This window comes from Pyxicephalus adspersus, chromosome 10 (genome assembly GCF_032062135.1).
Source record: "Pyxicephalus adspersus chromosome 10, UCB_Pads_2.0, whole genome shotgun sequence".
Taxonomy (NCBI): Eukaryota; Metazoa; Chordata; class Amphibia; order Anura; family Pyxicephalidae; genus Pyxicephalus; species Pyxicephalus adspersus.
In genome coordinates this window covers 58898516-58920862 of record NC_092867.1, presented here as the reverse complement: position 1 = coordinate 58920862, position 22347 = coordinate 58898516, and the positions used below count along the sequence as shown (strand labels likewise).

General features: G+C 42.6%; 3 protein-coding genes across 9 annotated transcripts in view; 1 reads left to right on the top strand and 2 right to left on the bottom strand.

Moving 5' to 3' along the window:
* LOC140339057 (uncharacterized) overlaps positions 1–17403 on the top strand; it is a 91357-nt gene extending 73954 nt beyond the window's left edge. The window contains exons 2-5 of the mRNA XM_072423599.1: positions 14196–14447; positions 14970–15067; positions 15424–15565; positions 15920–17403. Of these exons, the coding sequence (XP_072279700.1) occupies positions 14318–14447; positions 14970–15067; positions 15424–15565; positions 15920–16920 (1371 nt within the window). The 5' untranslated portion in view covers positions 14196–14317 and the 3' untranslated portion in view covers positions 16921–17403. The remainder of the gene's footprint in view (positions 1–14195; positions 14448–14969; positions 15068–15423; positions 15566–15919) is intronic.
* The window catches only part of LOC140338957 (uncharacterized), a 275025-nt gene that overhangs the window by 186808 nt on the left and 65870 nt on the right, over positions 1–22347 (bottom strand). The window contains exons 1-3 of one of the 7 annotated variants that reach the window (XM_072423314.1): positions 1754–2256; positions 392–506; positions 143–277 (exon numbers count right to left, since the gene is read on the bottom strand). The exons of 3 other annotated variants lie outside the window; for them this stretch is intronic. In XM_072423314.1, coding sequence (XP_072279415.1) covers positions 143–277; positions 392–506; positions 1754–1818 — 315 coding nt within the window. In that variant the 5' untranslated portion in view covers positions 1819–2256. Of the gene's footprint in view, positions 1–142; positions 278–391; positions 521–1753; positions 2257–22347 lie in introns of those variants that run through there. 3 more of the 7 variants (XM_072423339.1, XM_072423313.1, XM_072423312.1) reach the window with 3 other exon arrangements.
* On the bottom strand, positions 9084–12574 carry LOC140339071 (uncharacterized). Its single transcript, XM_072423617.1, has 6 exons — positions 12503–12574; positions 11740–11848; positions 11478–11612; positions 11193–11366; positions 10737–10869; positions 9084–10383 (listed from the first exon to the last, which is right to left on the bottom strand). The coding sequence occupies exons 2-6, from the start codon at positions 11827–11829 to the stop codon at positions 9605–9607; spliced, it is 1311 nt and encodes a 436-aa protein (XP_072279718.1). The 5' UTR covers positions 11830–11848; positions 12503–12574; the 3' UTR covers positions 9084–9604.

Sequence of the window (22347 nt, the reverse complement as noted above, 5' to 3'; positions counted from 1 at the left end):
GTCCTTCTAAATACTCCCACTCCTCCATTGAGAAATAGACAGTGACATCCTGACACCTTATAGGAACCTGACACACACAATGATACAGTCACCATCCAGACACATCCCATAATAATCTCCCAGAATTCCCGGCACCGCTCACCTCTCCCCTTAGCAGATTAGTTATCTTGTTGGTAACATCTAGAATCTTCTTCATGTTTTCCCTCTCAAGTTTTAGGGAGTCACATGGAGGTACTGTGATGGTCATGTGATCCCCACACTTCACATGTGGAAAACTCTAGATTACAAAATAGTGATCTCATGTTAAAATGCCAGAATCCCTTCCCCCTCCTCCACCTCTTATTACCAGAGCGAAGAATATTGTCATGTGACCTCCCAGAATCCTCCTCACCTCTCCAGTCAGCAGGTAGATGACCTCCAGTGTGAGGTTTAGTATCTTCTCAGTCACGTAGCTCCGGACCTCCTCCATCTTCATGTGTGCAGTCATTGGATCTAGAAATATTTCCCTGTAGATAGATGACTGATAAATAGAAATAAGAATTATTTGGATAGTTTGTTCCAAAGTAATATGTAAATGTGGGGTCGGGCATATTTTGTCAGTTTTTTAGCCCACTACCCCCTCAGAGGTCCGCAGAGTTCATCGGACCCACCAGATCAGACACTGAGAACCCTTCCACCTTTTCATAGCCCGAGCCCAATACGGGCAGATCCCATTCCCTGCACTTCCCTCCTGCATCCAATCATAGAATAGAATCTCAGAGACCCCCAAATGTTTCATCTCTTCTACTTCTGAAGCCCCTAGCAGTCCTTCAGACTCATTACACCATCAGAGGTCTCCGGAGACCCTCAACCCCACAGCCCCATTGGAGGACCACATTACTATAATTTATAGTATCCCATCAACAATAAATTACGACCATGAAAGTTCCCAGCTAGAAAATCAATTAGCCACTACATGAAGAGCCATTGGACAGAGAAGCTATGAGGTCAGTGTGATGTCATAGGATGAGCTGACTCTGAATGAAGGGACATTGGACAGAGGAGCTATGAGGTCAGTGTGATGTCATAGGATGAGCTGACTCTGAATGAAGGGCCATTGGACAGAGGAGCTATGAGGTCAGTGTGATGTCATAGGATGAGCTGACTCTGAATGAAGGAACATTGGACGGAGAAGCTATGAGGTCAGTGTGATGTCATAGGATGAGCTGACTCTGAATGAAGGGCCATTGGACAGAGAAGCTATGAGGTCAGTGTGATGTCATAGGATGAGCTGACTCTGAATGAAGGAACATTGGACGGAGGAGCTATGAGGTCAGTGTGATGTCATAGGATGAGCTGACTCTGAATGAAGGAACATTGGACGGAGAAGCTATGAGGTCATAGAATGCAATGACTGACAGAAAAATCGTATTGGCGGGATCTCTGTGTGTCCAGTGAAAAAGACTAGAAATTAAGTATCAAAACTTCAGCTACAAATTGCATTTTCCCATTTTTTTTAAATTTATGGAATCTTAAAATATAAAGACAAATCTTCTAATTCCCCCCCCCCAATAAACACTGAATAATAATAGACAGACTGCTAAGGTGGGGGTGCACATCTCAAACATTAGGGAAAGGCTCCAGCCCCATAAGCATGGAGATGTCCTGACCCTGAACATTCATTTCTATCCTTTATATCAATATAGCAGTCACAGTGACTACAGAAGACAAGGATGGCTATGACTTGGTGTAAATATAGAATAGTTTTTATTACCTCCTCTGCTGACAATTTCTCCTCACTACTTCCTCCTGGTTCACCTCTTCCCCTGATCTTCGCATTTATATGTGACGTCACGTCCTGTTTTCCATAGAAACATCCTGTCTTCGCATGGCTAAGATCACCACCTTTCGGAGCTCAGAGGTACTGCATCTATAATAAAACCTATGTTGTGTGTGTTCTGTAATAGTGTTCACCTCTTTGATAAAGGAGAAATCTGAATATCTGCTTTGGATAGTGGAGGTCACCCACATGTACTTGGGTTCTGTGAATTATTGGCAAGGAAAGTGTGCACAGTTTCCAGTAGCTTCTTCAGATATTGGTGCTACAAGGGGTTTACCTCTTGTTATATTCCACAGGAGGAAGACTTGAAACTTCAGTCAAGGCACCTTTCCCCATATGTACATAGAAATGATCAGATGTAAGTAACTCAGGCATCATGAGGCCACCACCATCACCTTTATATTGTCATACTTCGGCCCCAACCAGCTGGAGTTCCAATTTACTTTTCCCTAGATTGGAACTGCTAGGTGTCTAGTAAGAGGAATGTGGCAGTCCATCTACAGGATGGGTCGACAGTTGGAGATTTGGGTTTGTGGGGTCTTCATGTACTAAAAATTAAATAACAACATCACCGTGAGAGGAGATCGTCTACTTGGTCATTTCATTATTCATGAACCCCAGTCAGGGGGGAACCAATCAGAACGGTCTTGGAGTGATATAGGGATTATGGAGGCACCCCCACCTTCGTCAAAAATTGCTTTCAATGGAAATATTGAGCTCCCCCAGTGGTCAGAGAGTGAGGATGAGGGGACACCCAGAAGTCAGGTCTCAGGGTTGAGTAATCAATGGACCAGCTTGCCAGGTATGTAATATGTGTGACCTACCTGTGCTGATCTGTGTAGGAGTGTCCTCCTCTATGAATGTCATCATCATTCCAGCCTCCTCCGTATATTGCTGATCATCAATCACAGATGTCTCTTCTATTTCTTCTTCAGCTTTCATGTTCATCAGATCTTCATCCTAAAAACAAAATTATAAAAAATACCAACAGTATAGAATAAACTTTATTATTTAATCCACACATTGTAACCCTCCAATCCACCTTCCTGATGATGGTGAGGGATCTCCTGACCTTCCTGTGTGGAATCCCGGGAATACAGAGGATGGGGACATCTCTCTGGTGGGTTTATGGGGCCCTCAGCTCCACCTACCTGATGATGGTGAGGGATCTCCTGACCTTCCTGTGTGGAATCCCTCCCATAATAATCTCCCAGAATTCCCTGCTCACCTCTCCCATCAGGAGCCCAATCATCTTCTGAGTGACTTTTAGAATCTTTTTTAAGTTGACGGTCTCAGCTTTTGTGGAGCCACATGTGATGGTCATATGATCATCAGATTGCTTGAGACTAAAATTCAGTAATGAAAAACATTCATGTAAGTTCATGTTAGAACAGAGAATCCCTCCCAGAATCCTCCTCACCTCTCTGGTCAGTGGGTAGATGATCTCCAGGTAACTATCTTCTCAGTCATGTGACTCTGCTTCCCCTCCATCCTCCCTGAGATTGTCATGTGACCTGTACACAGCAGTCCTTCCTGTAAATATTAGGGATTATTAGTGTTCAGTGAAGGTTATTTGCCAGTCAATATTGCATTTCATACACTGTAGAACTACAGAATTGTCTTCTTTGGGGCCCCAGGAAGCTTCTACCATACCCATACTTACCTCGCAAAGTGTCTTCCTTCAGCATTGTGACCTCCAAATACTTTTTCCACTATTTGATTTCCACCAGCGATGTGACCTTCAAACTCATAACTTGGATTTGCACCTGATCCTTCTCTGATCTAACTCCCATTTATTTCGTATTGGCCCCAATTCCCTTACTTACATACCCATCAACCATCTATACAATAAAAATAAACATTTTTGTCTGGAGGCCGAGATGTTTGACAGCCGTGGATACATACACAGCCAGCAATCGTGCATGGAGTTTACAGGTTCTCCCCGTGTTTGCGTGGACTTCCTCCAGGTACTCTGGTTTCTTCCTACACCCCAAAAAACATGGTTACGTTAACTGGCTTCCTTTCAAAATTGTCCTCAACCTGTGCTAATGACATATGTCTATGGTATGCATTAATCTCCCCAGCCAGTTTTAGCTGGGCGAACCACCTAGCACTAATCAGTAACCACCCGGCTGTTTTTGGGCACTTACTGAAAAGTTGGGTGACAATACAGGCGCTGCCATCCATCTACAATCCCACCCCGAACACTGGTATGGACATTGGATTGTGAGTTCCTTTGAGGGGCAGTTAGTGATATGACTATTGGTAGGTATTGGTGGGTGGGCTTTAAGATGAACCCATATTCTGAAAATGGAATCCTGGCGGGAACACCATCGGCTCGGCCTCCAAAGATGGCGGGGTCAGAAGTCAGTACACAATCAGGTGGAGAAGATTCAGATGGTTTAGCCAGTCTAGTTTGCCATAACTTAATCCTGGCTAGAGAGGTGGAACTCAATTTAAAGGCAGATATCTCTTTGATTATAGGAGAAGCTTTTACAGAACCACGTGTTATCTATTAATGAGCAGGTAATGTCTAAAGCAAATCATATCCAGGAAGTGGAACACCGCATTGGTTCTTTGGAAACAACAATACAATCCCAGGAGAACTCACGGTAAGGATCACACAAGCAATTAGCCAGAAGAGGCTGAGAAGGTGGACAACTTAGAAAACCATTCCAGGGGAAACAATTTACGATTCATCGGATTACTGGAGTCGTTGAGTGCTAAAGAGCTGAACCACCTATGTGCTATTGTTATTCCTCAATCTTTGGAACTTACTCCTCCCTGCAGAATAGGAAGGTTACATAGATTGGGCCCCCCGCACAAATACCAAATATTGCTCGTTATCAAGATCATCAACGTATTTTGCAGGCCTATAGAGCTCAGAGGGCCTTAGTGGCAGCGGGTCACAAATTGCTAGTCTTTGCTAACTACTCTGCAGAGTTAACTTGAATCCGCAAGTCTTTCAATCCTATTTTATTATTATATTATTATTAATATTATTAATAAACAGGATTTATATAGCACCAACCTATTACGCAGCGCTGTACATTAAATAGGGGTTGCAAATGACAGACAAATACAGACAGTGACACAGGAGGAGAGGACCCTGCCCCGAAGATCTTACAATCTAGGAGGTGGGGGACGTATCACACAATAGGAGGGGGATATGGAATGGTGGGAAGTAGTGAGGGTTTAGGAGACAGAAGAAGACGGGTAGGTGAGGGGGAAGCGTTGGGTTTTAAATGAGCAGAAAGTAGGAGCAAGCCGAATAGGACGAGGAGACCATTCCAGAGAGTCGGGGCAGCTCTAGAGAAGTCTTAGAGCTGTGCGTGTGATGAGTAGTGTTGGTGTCTGAATTCGGGTTGTCCTTATATTCCACCCGAATATGGCTGTTCGGTTTGACTTGATCCGAAAAACACAGGATTCCACTTTGCGAATTTGTGTGTAAAATATATGTGTAAAAAAAAACTTTAATGTTAAAGTAGTTTATTGAATGTGTGTGATTTACAGGTTATCCCACAATGACAGGATGATTCCCACGGCTGCACAGCCCTGGGAATCCTCCTGTCAGTGTGGGATCCGCGAGCAATAAAGATTAAATAAGGACAAGTCTCCCCATTCATTCACCTCTAGTGCTCCGTGTGTTGGCTGAGGAAAGGAATATCCTGATGACGCTTGAGCTGTCATCAGGGTAGTTTACCCTTCCTCAGCCAATCACTCTCATCTGAGTTCAGTTCCCACGGTCACCGGGCTGTATTTATTATTGATAAGTACAGCCCGGTAACCGTGGGAACCGCGGTCACAGCTGATTTGAGACACACGAGTGCTTCCAGTCAGCTGTGACTGCAGATGAACTCTCAATGGAGTTTCTCCATTGAGCGTTCAACTGCAGTTCAGTTTCCGCGGTCACCGGGCTGCGTGGGAGCGTGGGAACTTGCGGTCACGTTACACTGTTCTGTATGTGTTCTTGGATAGAGAATGTTACAGTTACACTAGGGATGCAAGAGCAATCAGAGGAGTGGAGCTGTCAGCTCTGCATCTGATTGCTCTTGCAGTTCTACACAGTCCTGAATAATATGTTGTGGGGGGAGGGGGTGTGGGGTTTAGGAGTCAATTGTTGAGAAGAGGTTGCTTGGGTTGCCAACTATTGTTGGATAAAAGGATCACGTTCACTCTAGCATATCCTGCCACTTTGAGAGATGGCACTCAAGCTTAATTTACCTCGGCTGAGGGAGCTTAAAAATTCTTCATGAGTAGAGGAGATGTGATGGAAGACACACCGTCCTCCAACAACCTAACAGAGAATACTCAAGCTCGTTCATCACCTGCCACAGAAGGCTCATCTTTGTCAGATTCAAATTGGGGCTCTGTAAGGTAGCCGAGTGTTTTTTTTAGGCTATGGGGGGCCTGACATCTTGTAATGCAGTATGGTACCCAGGCATTACCGTCTTCAAGAACAACAAGACCATCTGATTATTTCAAAAGTTTCATATCTATGTTGGAGTTTGTTCCCTCCGAATATTGGAAAGGGGCACGGGACATTTACACACTACGCAGGAACATTGTTAAGCTTTTCTATGTGACAAACGTCTCTAATAATCAGAGAGGGAGAAGTCATTCAACACTGCTTTGAATCCCATCAGGAAAAAAGGAGGTGCGCAACCTGTTACGGAAAATTTTTGGTTTATTGTTCTTCAAGTTTTTTATTGTTTATTTTACGTTTTTCAGGTCCACGGACTGCTCTCTTAGGAGTTTCCATTCTGAAAGGGGCAGACACGGGGCACCCCCGAAAGTTCCCTCAGAAGAACTGAAATCTAGGGAAATAAACATATCCCATATCTCCGCGCACTTTGGCCCTTTTGGCCTTGGACGCGGAAGAAGGCCTTTGACAATGCCAATTGGGAGCGGCTAAGGAAAGCGATGCGCCATATGGGTATTATGGGTACCTTTCTACAATTTATACACACTATTCATAACTCTCCAGTAGCAAGAATATTACCAGCAGGTCCACCATCTAAAGCATTCCAGCTATTTAGGGAACACGACAGGGATGCCTGCTATCACCACTGTTATCGAACATCTCTATAGAGCCATTGGTGCACATTCTATTGGAAACGCCTGTTTATGAAGGGGAGTTTATTGGCCCACACCAAGTGATGACATTATTTTGGTAATGTCTAATACAAGAATACATTTGCATCCAATTTTGCATCTGGTCCAAGAATTTGGTAAGGTGGCAGGGTTGTGCATTAACTTGGACAAGCGTGACTTGATGTTCCTTGGTCAGGATGTCCCCAGAATAGACTTGGTATGGGCAGCAGACTGTGGGATTCAAATACAAAGAGATTTTATTACATCTTTGGAATTCATATCACTAAGGATACTCCTTATTTTTTTAAGATCCTGGAGGAGTTGGAGAAATAGAAAGATCTACTATTGTCATTGTTAGGTAGATGCCACGTTGTGAAAATGGTGAGTTTCGCTAGACTGCTCTACCCCATGCTACCTTTGTTACTTAGACACTGTGATATATAGAAGTTGGAAAAAGGGTTTGACAAATTCATTTGGCGTAAAGGGAAACCCAGAATCTGCACGCAAAAACTTCAACTCAACAAACAAAATGTAGGAGCCAATCTCCCTAAAATTAGACAAATAAAAATCTTGCTAGTTTGTACAGATATGTAAGGGACTGGATGAGACAAAGCAGCTACTATACGCTTAGAAACCTGGAAGAAGGATTGGTAGGCCCTTGGTCTTCGAGGGGTCGGTTTCATGGGCCTTTTCGATGTTTGCCACCACAAATAAAGCAGATTTTAGTGTTATGCGATACTATAGTTGCTTGGCGGGAGGTACATAAATTACTAAAATGTTCTGGCACAATATCTTCGAGAATGCCAATTAGATTGTCTCCTATATTTTCATTTAATATTTTCAAATTTTCATACAAAGCCAAAAAGCATAATAATTGTAATTCAACAGGTATCATTACCTTACCTACCATTGTGGGGCGTTCTGTATAGGGAAGACCTTACGTCCATTTAACAAGAGAATTTACCAACATATCTATGACATTAAACATTCTAACCTACCCTGGGTATTAAGGCTTTAAAACAACAGTGAGTGTTGATCAGGGGAACATCCGATTGCCTCAAGAAATCAGGAAGGATTTTTTCCCATTGGTGCAAATTGTACCCGGGTTTTTTTTGCCTTCCTCCAACTATGTCTTATAGGGTTTTATATCTGGGATATGTTAATTTCCCTAGTGGTTGATGGACTTATGTCTTTTTTTCAGCCTAACCTACTATGTAACAATGAGAAATCTGCAGCCTTTGACAAGGCGGTACTAATTATACTTACATCCTATATATCCTTGTAAGTGTTGCTGGTTGTTGATTTATACATTTATATTTTAAACTTCTGGGGTTTTGTTCTTGGTTTACTTTTCTGTTCATGGCTAATATATTACATATTCCGTTTTAGGAAAAAAATCCATAATTAATGGGTATTTAATGTGAAGAAATGTATGTATTCTACTAATCTTATATAGTTTCTAGTTCTGAAGAAGCAGAAAAGACTCCGTGAAACGTGTTACCAAGTGAAACTATCCAATATGCCATGTATCAAGTGAAATTGCCTAATATATAATGAATTTTGAACGTATTGCATTGACATTTTAACCTCTTTAGATGTTGATGTCTATATATATATATATATATATATATATATATATGTGAACTTATAAACACTATATTTTACCTGCATTTACTTGTGGTATAGAAAATTCCTAAAACCGGAGTTTATGGTCTATAATGGTATTATACCACAATACCTAATCACAATACCTGTCTTGATCAATATCAGCAATGTTTCATTTCTACTTCCTCCCAACTTACCTCTCCACTGGAACTGCCTATTTATATATGACATCACTTCCTGTGTCTGTAGAGACTCGCTGTTCCAGCATAAGTGAGATCACCACCTAGTGGAGCTGAGAGGGCCTGCAACCCCGGGAAAACAACTCAACAACTTTGTGTTGTGTATGTATTCTATATTCTTAGAAATGTCGACACTCCCACCAAAAGGGAGGTAAGTACCTCTAGGGATGAGTTAAGTGATGATCACGGAGATTTACTAGAGGATTTCAGTCATAATTAACCTTTAGTCTCAGCATGCAGTGCTGTGTAGGTGAAAATTTTAAAGAACTTTTTTGGGGGCTTGGTCAATTATCTTGGGACTTTTCAACAATTTAAAATATACAATATATAATAATCCAATAATTTACTGACAATCGATTAATAAAACTTTCCTAAAAACATAATGATAATCCAATGGTTGGCACAAAAATTGATACAGATAGGGCTTAGATTCAACGCGTTTCTTGGAACAAAGTCCGCTTCATCAGGAACACATTAGCTGCTATAGATGCCTTTTAACTTGGGCGTATGGACCAATCAATACAAGTATCCTACAACGGGCTGGTCCAGACATTATTACAGTTACTTTCCAACGTATTAATTTTGTGCATTCAGGATTCAATTTTATTCCAATACCTTAGAATAGTATGCTCTTTGAGGGAATGATATCCATGTATTGCCGGGATTCTGTTGCTGAAAGATTCGCTTCCTTGCTTATCCTCATAAGGAAATATGTTTCATATTTAAAACGAAACAGTATTGATCTATTTGCACATTTTAAAATTCTCTTAAATGTTTAATAATATGTTATTATAACATATTAACATGATCTTAACTGTGAAACTAAAAATTACTAATTGGAATTGGATTAAGTTAGGTTTGTGTGGCATCTCTGATGTCTGTCAAGATGAAACTTCTGTAAAAAACATTTCCCGCACTGAAGGCAATGATATGGCTTCTGCCCTGTGTGAGATTTCTGATGTCGGTAAAGATGGGACTCCTGAGAAAAACTTTTCCCGCACTCAGAACAGGAATATGGTTTCACACCTGTATGAGATTTCTGATGTCTGTAAAGATGGTAGTTCTGGAAAAAACTTTTCCCACATTCAGAGCAGGAATATGGCTTTTCTCCCGTGTGAGATCTTTGATGTCTGACCAATACAGACTTTTGTGGGTAACTTTTGCCGCATTCAGGGCAGGAATATAAATTCTCCAAGGAATGAGTCCTCTGATGTGTGACAAGTTCTGATTTTAGTGGATAACAATTGCCACATTCAGAGCAGCAATATGGCATTTCCCCTGAGTGACATCTTTCATGTCTGACCAGTTGTGATTTCTGTGAATAAGATTTCCCACACTGAGGGCAGGAATATGGTTTCTCTCCTGTGTGGGATCTTTTATGTCTGACAAGGAGTGAATTCCGTATGAAACTTTTCCCACAGTCAGAACAGGAATGGAGCTTCTGCTCCTTGTGAGATCTCTGATGTACAAAAACTATCACAGGAGGCTCAGAGTCGGAGGGATCGGATGGTCTATCCATAGCTGAGCTGATGGTCTCTTCTCCCACACAATCTCCTGCCATGGCCTTGATTTTACAATCTGGAGATAAAGTCAGACGATCCTTTGAGGGTTTCTCCATGGAGTGTCCTGGAAAATAGAAAAATATGATGGCCGGATATGAGAGGGTTACTTCACCCAAATCAACATTCCACCTGGATCAGGTAGATGGAGGCAGCAGATGTCCTCCTCTGGGGAGGTCCCAACCAGCGGAGACCCCTCCCCTCTTGTCATGGGGCCTTTGGAGCTCCTCCTACATCACTTCTACATTTACTTCTCAGTAGAGGAGGAACCAATGGGGGACTGGGAGGAGCATTCTCTACACCCCCCCACAAAGAGGAGGGGACTATTATCAACCTATTATTGGTCAATATAACTCAGCTACCACCCTGCTCTGGACCAATCAGTGATCAGAGATGACAGAAGAATATATGATGGCTGACCTGTGCTGATCTGTGTAGGAGTGTCCTCCTCTATGAATGTCCTCATCATTCCAGCCTCCTCCGTATATTGCTGATCATCCCCCACAGACGTCTCTTCTTCACTCTCAGATTTCATGTTCATCAGATCTTCAGCCTAAACCAATTGAATGTCAGGAAATCACATCTGTAACATAGGAGGATTGGTCATGTGACCTCACCTAAAAATATCTTGTGGGGGCCACACATCATCTCCACATTAATTACTTCACAGGGAACTCAGCTCCACCTACCTGAAGATGATGAGGAATCCCGGGCATACAGAGGACGGGGATATCTATCCGTTGGGTTTATGGGGTCCTCATCACCACCTACCTGATGTTGGTGAGGGATCTCCTGATCTTCCTGTGTGGAATCCTGGGAATACAGAGGACGGGGACATCTCTCTGGTGGGTTTATGGGGCCCTCAGCTCCACCTACCTGATGATGGTGAGGGATCTCCTGATCTTCCTGTGTGGAATCCCGGGAATACAGAGGACGGGGACATCTCTCTGATGGGCTCATGTTATTAGGTGGATCAGTAACACCGTACTCTTCATCTTCATCTTGATACTCTTCTTTAATAATAATATTATAATCCCCGATGCATTCATTCTAAAGAAATACACAGTGACATCCTGACACCTTATAGGAACCTGACACACACAATGATACAGTCACCATCCAGACACATCCTATAATAATCTCCCAGAATTCCCTGCTCACCTCTCCCGTCAGGAGCCCAATCATCTTCTGGATGACTTTTAGAACCTTCTTCTCTTTGTTTCTCTCCGGTGTCAGGCAGTGAGGTGGAGGCACTGTGATGGTCACCTGGCCACCGGACTTCACTGGAGGGAAACTCTACAATAAATACAAACAAATAACTATCATGTGTCATCCCAGAATCCTCCTCACCTCTCCGGTCAGGTCTGTGATTTAATAATAGAGATCAGAGCGATGTCATGTGACCTCCCAGAATCCTCCTCACCTCTCCCGTCAGCAGGTAGATGATCTCCAGGGTGAGATTTATTATCTTCTCGGTCACATGACCCTGGTCCATCCCCATTGATGTAGTCATAGGATCTGTGGCGGTTGCTCTGTAAACAGATAGCAGAGAATAACTTGGACTGAACTGCTTGTACAATATGAAGGAGTGGAAGACGTTAATATGATGATTGATGTTCCTTTCAGCAATGCAGCTTCACAGGACTGCCCCGGTACCAAGTATGCAACCACACCATTAACACAGATGGAAGGACATCATTGACTGCTTCCAGAGACTGGGGAGCTACCCCGTGAATAAGACTGGGAGCCACAAATATGCTGTATGTGTCCCATACCACTGATGGCTATTTATTAGACAAATCCGAATGTTCTCCAACGACAGGCAGACAGGTAGATAGCATTGTAATATTACAACAGGCAGATAATAACACGTATATATATAAGCAAGTATCAATGACATTTACATATCATGAGTTAGATACTCCAGTGATAAAGGGAATCCTTAATAACAGGTACCAAGGTTCTAACTCAAGAAAACTTTTCCCACACATCGCTAACGCCATATCTCTATATATACCCCCCTGGCTCATATCACTCTACCCCGTCACTTCTCTTACCCCATCTCACCATAACATATATATCTACTCCTATATACACCTCCCCATGTTCTGACTCTGTTACCAGTGATTAGGAAATACAAGCTGGAAATGACAGGGAGGGTTTCTGGCTGTACATATAACATTTACCTTCTGCCAGTTCCACCAATGTCTCCTCTATACTTCCTCTCAACTCACTTCTCACTCGGAATTTCATGTTTTTATGTGACATCACTTCCTGCCTGTACCATAGAAACTTCCTGTTCTACTGTAATTGCGATCACCACCTTGAGGAGCTCAGAGGAACTGCATTCCCTGAAGACATTTGTGCCGTGTATGTACTGTGCAGCCTTACATATGGTGCCATCTTTTCTGCAACCAAGGAGCAACCTGTTGCTGGATGTGGACAGGCTGGGACAGTACCTACAATGCCAGGGTTCTCTTTCAGCATTCAGGACACCTTGCTGTGTTCACACAATGAGACATTTCTTGAGGCTGCAGTTTCTCTGAGCTCCAGAAGGTGGCGATCTCACTCTTACTAAGACAGGAAGTCTCTATGGTTAGATGGGAAGTCTCAGTCAATGTTGTGCCTGGTCAGCCTCTGCAAGGATTTTAGTTCCTAAGTAACAGGTAGGAAATGATAAGCAGACGTACCTGTCTATGGAGTAATCCTAAGGCGCTGACCGTCACATTGCATCAGGGAGGCAAGAGAGGTCCTCGGTGCATTGGTTAGACAAAGGGACAAATTCCTCCACCCACACTGAGAAAATGTTCTACTGCCAAATCTTCTATCAAGGATTAGTAGACGAAAGGGGCCCAGGTAGTAGAGCGATAACAATAGTGAAGATTCCAGAATGCCTCCCCTTACAACCCCATCTGGTAACATTGGATTCAATCACTGTTACTCATACACATTCCTCTAATTCTAAGGGTTTGGATTTTGGTTAGATTTATAACTGCAGCACTCACCCATAATGCCGTAATGCACCATAACAACTAATAATAGAAAATAACAGCAGCCCTGCCTGTAAGAGGGGTGTGAGATTGGCCATAATGCCCATAGATAGGGTGATAGTAGACGGGCAGAGCTGAGTGATTGGGGGCAGATTAGTGAAGGCAGTTATGTGTGCAAATATTGCAGTGGTGGCTCCCAGACCCACAGCAGCGGGTATTTGGCCATCTTTCCTGATTTGTCATACCCATCCTCCTCTTCAGCTAATCCAGCTGCACCCAGTCACATTGAAGGACATCCCCAATCTCTACAAAACACCTCTAATCTGTCCCTACGTCCTCCATCACAAACTCTTCCTGGAGACATCCCTGTATTAACCCCAATACCCCTACAGATAATTCTCCACTATTTGTCTCCAGAGGGATCAGCACCGATCACACAACCACATCAATGAAGATGGACCGGGCCCACAGTCACATGACCGAAAAGATACTGAACCTCACCATGGAGATCATCTACCTGCTGACCGGACAGGTGAGGAGGATTTTAGAAGGGTCACATGACCTCACTCCTAACAAAATATGGACATAACATAGAGGTGAGAAGGATTCTGGGAGAAATACTAATTGTCTATTTATTCAGGATTATAAAGTAGTGAGGACGTCATCTGGTAAGAGATTGAAACCAAACAGCCACCCTTCTAGTTCATCTATGTTGGGTCCTCCACTGCACTGTCCGACACTCAACAACAAGAAGATTCTAGAAGTCCTCCAGAAGATGATTGGGCTCCTGACGGGAGAGGTGAGCAGGGAATTCTGGGAGATTATTATGGGATGTGTCTGGATGGTGACTGTATCATTGTTCAGGAGATCCCTCACCATCATCAGGTAGATATTGAACAATCTAATGTATGAACATGATGTGTGGCCCCCTACAATATGATATCTTCTATGTTAGGTCCAACCATAAGATGTTCCATATTTCTATTCTTCTGGTTTTAGGGTGAAGATCTGATGGATATAAAAGTGGAGGTTAAAGTAGAACAAGAAGAGACGACTGTGGGGGATGCTCAGCAAAATACGGAGGAGGCTGGAATGATGAGGACATTCATAGAGGAGGACGCTCCTACACAAATCAGCACAGGTCAGCCATCATATATTCTTCTCTGATATCGGCCAATAGTAGGGTGGTAATGGGCCCCTCCCCCTGGTGGGTGTGTGAAGAGCATGCCCCTCCTAGTCATAGTTATAGTCAGTTAGGTTGAAAAAGTACATAAAAGTTTATCAAGTTCCACCACTAAGGAAACAAACATATCTCAGATACCGTGTTTCCCCCGATGATAAGGCATCCCCATCAAATAAGCCACCCCGATTTTTGCTCAGTTCATTAAAATAAGGCACCCCCCGCTAATAAGACATCCTCCGATACCTGCCACTGTGTGCCTCTGTGTGACATATCCCAGATATAAAACCCTATAGGACATAGTTAGGCAAAAAAACCCTGGTACAAATTTTTATTCCAACAGGAAAAAAATTCCTTCCTGATTCCATGAGGCAATCGGATGTTCCCTGGATCAACAGCCTCTTCTATCTTTACTATTTCTATCCCATCATCTGATAAACACATAGAGACAATGTATTCAGTCAGTATGTGTGTTTCCTACAGATGGATCCAGTAACGGGAACCCACCAGAGAGGTGTCCCCGTCCTCTGTATTCCCGGGATTCCACACAGGAAGGTCAGGAGATCCCTCACCATCATCAGGTAGGTGGAGCTGAGGGCCCCATAAACCCACCAGAGAGATGTCCCCGTCCTCTGTATTCCACCCACCAGAGAGATGTCCCCGTCCTCTGTATTCCCGGGATTCCACACGGGAAGATCAGGAGATCCCTCACCATCATCATATAGGAGGAGCTGAGGGCCCCATATACCCACCAGAGAGATGTCCCCGTCCTCTGTATTCCCGGGATTCCACACAGAAAGATCAGGAGATCCCTCACCATCCTCAGGTATGCCCACTCTTACAGTCACTGAGGGAGACCATGTGTGGACCCTACAATGATATCTTCTATGTTAGGTCCAACCATAAGATGTTCCATATTTCTATTCTTCTGGTTTAGGGTGAAGATCTGATGGATATAAAAGTTGAGGTTAAAGTAGAAGAAGAAGAGACGTCTGTGGGGGATGATCAGCAATATACGGAGGAGGCTGGAATGATGAGGACTTTCGTAGCGGAGGACACTCCTACACAGATCAGCACAGGTCAGCCATCATAAATTCTTCTGTCATCTCTGCTCACTGATTGGTCCAGAGTAGGGCAGGCCTTTAGTGACATCCTATAATAGGTTTATAATAGTCCCCACCTCCTTGTGGGTGTGTGTAGACAATGTTCCTTCCAGTCCCCATTGCTTCTTGTTCTTCTGGTAGGGATATGTAAATGTAGAAGTGATGTGGGAGGGGTTTAAAAGGCCCTATGTCTGAAGAGGGGAGGAGTCCCAGCTGGTTGGGACCTCCCCAGAGGACATCTGCTGCCTCCATCTACCTGATCCAGATAGAATGTTGATTTGGGTGAAGTAACCCTCTCATATCTGACCATCGTATTTTTCTATTTTCCAGGACATTCCATGGAGAAACCCTCAAAGGATCGTCTGACTTTATCTCCAGATTGTAAAATGGAGGCCATGACAGGAGATTGTGCGGGAGAAGAGACCATCAGCCCAGCTATGGATGGACCATCCAATCCCTCTGGCTCTGATCCTCTTTCTAAAATGAGGGATGGTTCCGGCATTCCAGGAGAGAGGTGTCACACGGAGGAAAAGCTTCATCACTGTTCTGAGTGTGGGAAATGTTTCCTTCATAAATCAGAGCTCGCTATACATTATCGAACCCATACAGAAAATAAGCCATATTCTTGTCAAGAGTGTGGGAAATCTTTTCCACAGGAATCAGACCTTGTTATACATAAAAAATCTCACAAAGGGGAGAAGACATATTGTTGCCATGAATGTGGGGAATGTTTTTCAGGTAAGACTAATCTTTCCAGACATCAGCGATTGCATACAGGTGAGAAGACGTATTCCTGCCCTGAGTGTGGAAAATCCTATGGACATAAATCAGAACTGGTTAAACATCAGAGATCTCACACAGGGGAGAAGCCATTTCCCTGCTCTGAATGTGGAAAATGTTTTTCACAAAGGACCAATCTTTATAGACATCAGATGTCTCACACAGGGGAGAAGCCATTTTCCTGCTCTGAATGTGGAAAATGTTTTTCACAACGGACCAATCTTTATAGACATCAGATGTCTCACACTGGTGAGAAGCCGTATGCCTGCATTGAGTGTGGAAAACGTTTTTCACAAAAGTCCAGCCTTAATGTACATCAGATCTGCCACACACAGGAAAAGCCATTTTCCTGCCCCGAGTGTAAGAAATGTTATCCACGGAAATCTGAACTAGTAAAACATCAGAGATCACACACCAGGGTGAAGTACTCCTGTCCTGAGTGTAAGAAATGTTTCCCACGGAAATCCGAACTTGTTAAACATCAAAGATTTCACACCAGGGAGAAGCTGAGTAATGTTATCCACAGATATTCAACCTTAATAAAAACATAGACGTTATTACACGGGGGAAAGGCCATATTGGGGATATACCAGATTGGGGAAAATGGATGAAGGTTTGGTTGGAGACAGGAGACATGGATGGACGTTTGGTTGGTATTGGGCCATGATTGGAAGATTAGTTAGAGACATGCTGAGGATTTGGTTGAACAATGGTAAGAAGCAGTTGAACACAATGAAGGTTGATAAAGCAGCTGATGGATTACATCCACGTGCTCTCAAAGAGATGAGCTCAGTTATTTCAAAGCCATTTAGATTGGCGTAAGGCCAATGTGGTTCCTATTTTCAAAAATGGACTGGTAAGTTTAATGTTCCCATTTTATTCCTACACAGCACATTAACCTGAATACTGAGGTTTTAGTTCAGAAATAAACAACTCATACATTAACATCTTTTGTCTTAGAAGAAAAACACAATAAAAGAGCTTGCAATGATACAAACAACTGTTTATTGAAAAGTAAAAGTTTGCATTCATCATGCTTTTGAACAATTAATATGATTTTTGTTGTTGTTTGCATGCTGATATTTTGTCTAACCTTGGCTCATACTTTGTATGTTTTAGAGCGGGGGTGTCAAACTCAAATACACCGAGGGCCAAAATGAAAATCTTAGACAAAGTCACGGGCCAACCTTAAAATTTATTGAAACAGTTGAGGAAGTTTTTCCTTCTTATTAGATGTAAACCCTTTTCATATGGAAACAAAGAGGTTTTGCGTCACATTCAATCTGGAACAGGTTTATAATAGAGCACAGGCTAACAATAATAATAATATTAACAATATGAAAATCCAACCATTCGAGTCCATGCCTTGGAGTAGCAAGGAAAAGCTGAGGGGGAGTGCTGGAAATGCCAGACGCGGCCAGTGTGGGGCCAAATCTTATGAGTGGCCCGCCGCTGAAATTCTCTCCTCATTGAAATAGCGTTGCTACTAAAATTCCCGTCATTATTTGCATCTATAAAAAAGACCAATGCGGGGCCACACATAGGCAGAGAGCCCGCTGGTCTATAGGCGCGAGTGATGTCGGGAATTGACCCTATGCTGACAGTGAAAAGAATCCAGAAGAAACAACCAACACCCGAAGGAAAAGTCACATGGCTTTCAGAATTTCATTTCAAAGAACCATCATTTGTTACAGAATATTAGAGCCCTTCAACATTCTATGAAATGAATATTGTAGAAGGAAATGTGAAATTACACATTTGGGTGAAACCTGCCATCTCCACTACTACTGTGTATTTTTTTAATTTTACCTGTTACAACAAGTGTGCATGTGTAGGCCTACTTTGAAATAAATTAAACACTGAACTATGCCCCTAGCAGCCTCCAGGATCGGGTATCGGGTGAGTATATTATTTTAGTTATTTTGTAACACCTTTGTCGTATAGGACGCACTAACTTTTCCCCCCCAGTTTTGGGGAAGAAAAAGTGCGTCTTATACGGCAAAAAATACGGTACATTTTATTTAAAGAATAATGACAAGTAACGGGCATGAATATTGATTTTATGGGTTAGGGTTTATGTCTCTTACTAAATAACATATAACTGTACAAAAAGAAATCAATTTGTTAATTAGCCTTTATTAAAATTTATATATTGGTGAGTTATTGTTTGTTATTGTGTGGTTCACTGGATACAGGAGAATATTTACATTAATAAGAATATGGATTTTTCAATGATGTCTTGCACACTATTTAGGCAAGATGTGCTGTCTTTTCTTAGATGGTGAGTAACTGGACGTCAAGCATTTATAAAAATCAAAAACACATTGGTCACTGACTATAATTACAGTATGATTCAGTCCTTTCTATAAGTACATATAGAGGACAGGCAGCTTAGGCAATGCACTTATGGAAGGAACAAACTGTAGTCACACCCAACATGGACCAATACTTAAATGAAACAATGAGGTTAAGTACTTTTCGTCATAAGACAAGCATTCATGGGTCTAATTCAGTCAATGGCAGCACAGTTGTCTCGGTGGTTAGCACTCTTGCCCACTGGATCCCGGGTTCGAATCTCAGCCAGCACACTATCTGCAAGAAATGTGTATGTTCTGCCTGGGTTTTCTCAGGTACCCTCCTACATCCCAGAAAAATGTGGGTAAGACAATTGACTTCCCTTTACAAAAATTGGCCTTAGACTGCGTTCAAGTATAACCATGGTAGGGACATTAGATTGTGAGCCCCATTGAAGTACAGCTAGTGACATGACTATGCTGCGTAATATGTTGATGCTTTATAAATACATATATGATATATATTCATATAATTATTCATTATTAATATTAATTAATATATTTATTTAATATAATTATATATATATATATATATATATATATATAATTATTATTATTAATTAATATACAAATTGTACAAATAAAACCTTAAAGTGTCATATAAAGTATTATGGAAAGTACTTACCTTTGTTGTTGCAGGCAATAAATAAATGTCAAGACTCGAGTCCCAGTGCCAGGACTGTCTTCAATGATCATGGTTCCTGCATAAGTATAATGACCTATAAAGCACACAGATATAAGCAGGCCAGAATAAAAACATTGGACCATTCTAAAGCTGAACCCTAAAGTGAATCCTATGAAACAAGCGGGTCAGGGCTGGGGAGGAAGTATTCAAAAAGACGTCTGAAATGGAAGGTGGTTCCACAAATTCCTGACATGCAGGACTGACACGTTCTGTTTTTGCTTATTTTTTCTGAAATGTCGCTGTTATATCTTTCACTGAAATATTGTAAATTGTATTAGGTAAGTCAGCTGGATTTTTTTGTCATATCAAGCAACAAAATAATATTTTCCAAGGGGTGATTCTTTGATATATCCACTCTAGTTCTGTTTGTTACAAAAATATGATACAAATGTATTATTTTTTATTATTTTATATATTATTATATTACATTTTATATTATTATACAAATTGATTGACCTTTTTCCCCCTTAAAAATACATTTTGTTCGGATACATAAAATACAAATTACAGAACTGAATATTGGGTCTGGTAGGGTGTTGATTAGTTCAGTAATGAAAGGCAAAGTGTCACTAACACTCTTTAGAAAACGTTGTGTAATACCATGTCATAGCTAACATGAAGAGAAAAGGATTAACACAAAATTCACCGTCTGCCAATCACTTGTTGAGACTAAAAAACCATCTTGCTAACCCAAATGCTCATGGGCCAACACCGACCCAGAATTCCAGATCTCAATGATCCTCTCGGAGTGTGGTAAGGTGCGAGCAGGTACCTCCTTGGTAATGAATCATGGTTAGAATAGGTTCATAGCCAACCTACGGTGATTTTTTTTTTGACGTATCATTTTCAACTTCATTATTGTAAATTGCTAATTTGGTAACATGACATTAGAATGATAAACTAACAAGTACTATATGCAAGCTGCCTGTATCTACATTTCAGTAACTTCTGTGTCTTATAAGCTCTGTGGAGAGGGGTGCACTGCTGTGATGCGGCCATCTTATCAGGATCTTTTGGGAGGGGGTGCACAGTTGTGTATGTAGCCATCTTGCCAACATCTGCAGGAAGGGGGTGCACCGCTGTGTACATAACCATCTTACCAGGCTCAGTACCTTACCAGCCTATGCAAGGAGAGGGGTGCAATGCTCCCTTTGTGATCATCTTACCAATCTCTGTGGGAAGAGATATATAAAACGCCTACAGGAGTTAGAGCTCCTACACAAGCGCTCTCTGGACAAACAGGCTCGGAGTTGGCTCTTCTACGTCAGAAATTAGCTTCTCTCTGTCTTGGTAAAGCAAAGGCAGCCCTTGTGAAATGCCGGAGAACCTATTATGAACATGGGGATAAATGTGGGCGAGAGCTCTCAGAGGCCCGAGGGCCCACACACATGTACCTTTTCTAGACGCTGCTACCGGAGTGAAAGAGATAGCCGAAAAATTCAGAGATTATTACGCCTCCCTATACAATCTCAAACCGCCTGACCAGTCGAGTGCAGCACGCAATTTGGGGAGAATACGGCGTTATGTAGAGGGAGTTGATTTACCATGCCGTTCTGATTCGGCACGTCAGGATATGGAGGCCCCGATATCTATTGCGGAATTCCAGGCGGCTGAAAAGCAAACTAAGTCAGGGAAGGCGCCGGGCCCGGATGGATTTTCGCTCCCTTACTATAGAAAGTTCGCTGAGGACCTGGCCCATCATTTTGTAGCTGCCTTCAATTCATTGACGGATGGGAGCTCTCTTCCATTAGATTCTTTAAGGGCCATAGTGACTGTAATTCCCAAGGCAGATAAAGACCCAGCTACAGGCCTAATTCGCTTCAAGATCTTCAGCTGTTTACCAAAATCCTGGCCAACAGACTCCAAAGACATATCCATGGCCTTCCAGGGAAGCCCAAGATAACACTTTAAGAGCCATTTCATGGATTCACGCGGCAAATCTTCGTTGCTGCTCTCGACCGATGCAGAAAAAGCCTTCCATAGAGTGGACGGGGACTTTATGCTCACCATGCTTCGTATTATGGCATGGCGAGTAAGATGATGGTTTGGATCCAGGCTTTGTACTCGTCCCCTTGTGCATCGGTCAAGGTGAATGGAGAAGTGCCTTCACCCTTTCACATCTCTAATGGCACTAGACGGGGCTGTCCTCTGTCCCCGCTTATTTTGTCTCTGGAGCCCCTAATGTCGGCGATACGCTCCAACCCAGATATCCAGGGCCTTATGCTAAATGGATGTGAACATAAGGTGGCAGCCTCTGCAGATGACCTTCTTTTCATCAGCACTAACCCCCTCATATCTCTACCGAACCTAAATGATACAGATATATGGAGCGGTGTCGAACTTTAAAATCAACGACTCTAAATCTGCGGCCCTGAGTATTTCTATGCCTCAAACCCTTCGATCTCATTCCCTCCTCTTTTAAATGGGAAGATAAGGCGATTCAGTACTTGGGGACTCGAATCCCAGCGGACCTATCACGGCTCTATGCTCTAAATTTCACTCCCATTCTCGCTACCATTACCAAGGACTTGGAGTATTGGTCCTCCTTGACTTTCTCCTGTCTAGGACGCATACAGGCAGTGAATATGAACGTCCTGCCACAGATCCTGTATCTTCTTCAGGCTCTGCCAATCTCTTTGTCGGCCTCATTCTTTAAATCATTACACACTAAAGTATTCCACTTCATTTGGGGCAAAAAGGGCCACAGGCTTACCAGGAGTCTGTTATTCTGAAGCAAGAGTGGGGGGAGTCTGGGCATCCCCAATTTTTCCTTATGCTGGCAACCCACATGGTCCGAATTTTGGACTGGTTCCGACATGGGGAGCTCAAACAATGGATAAGTGTGGAACAATCTTTCACGCCGATACCTTTGACGGCGCTCCCATGGTTATCGAAGCTCCCTCACCCGAATCTGGGAGCTCATCCTTTGATATTTGCTG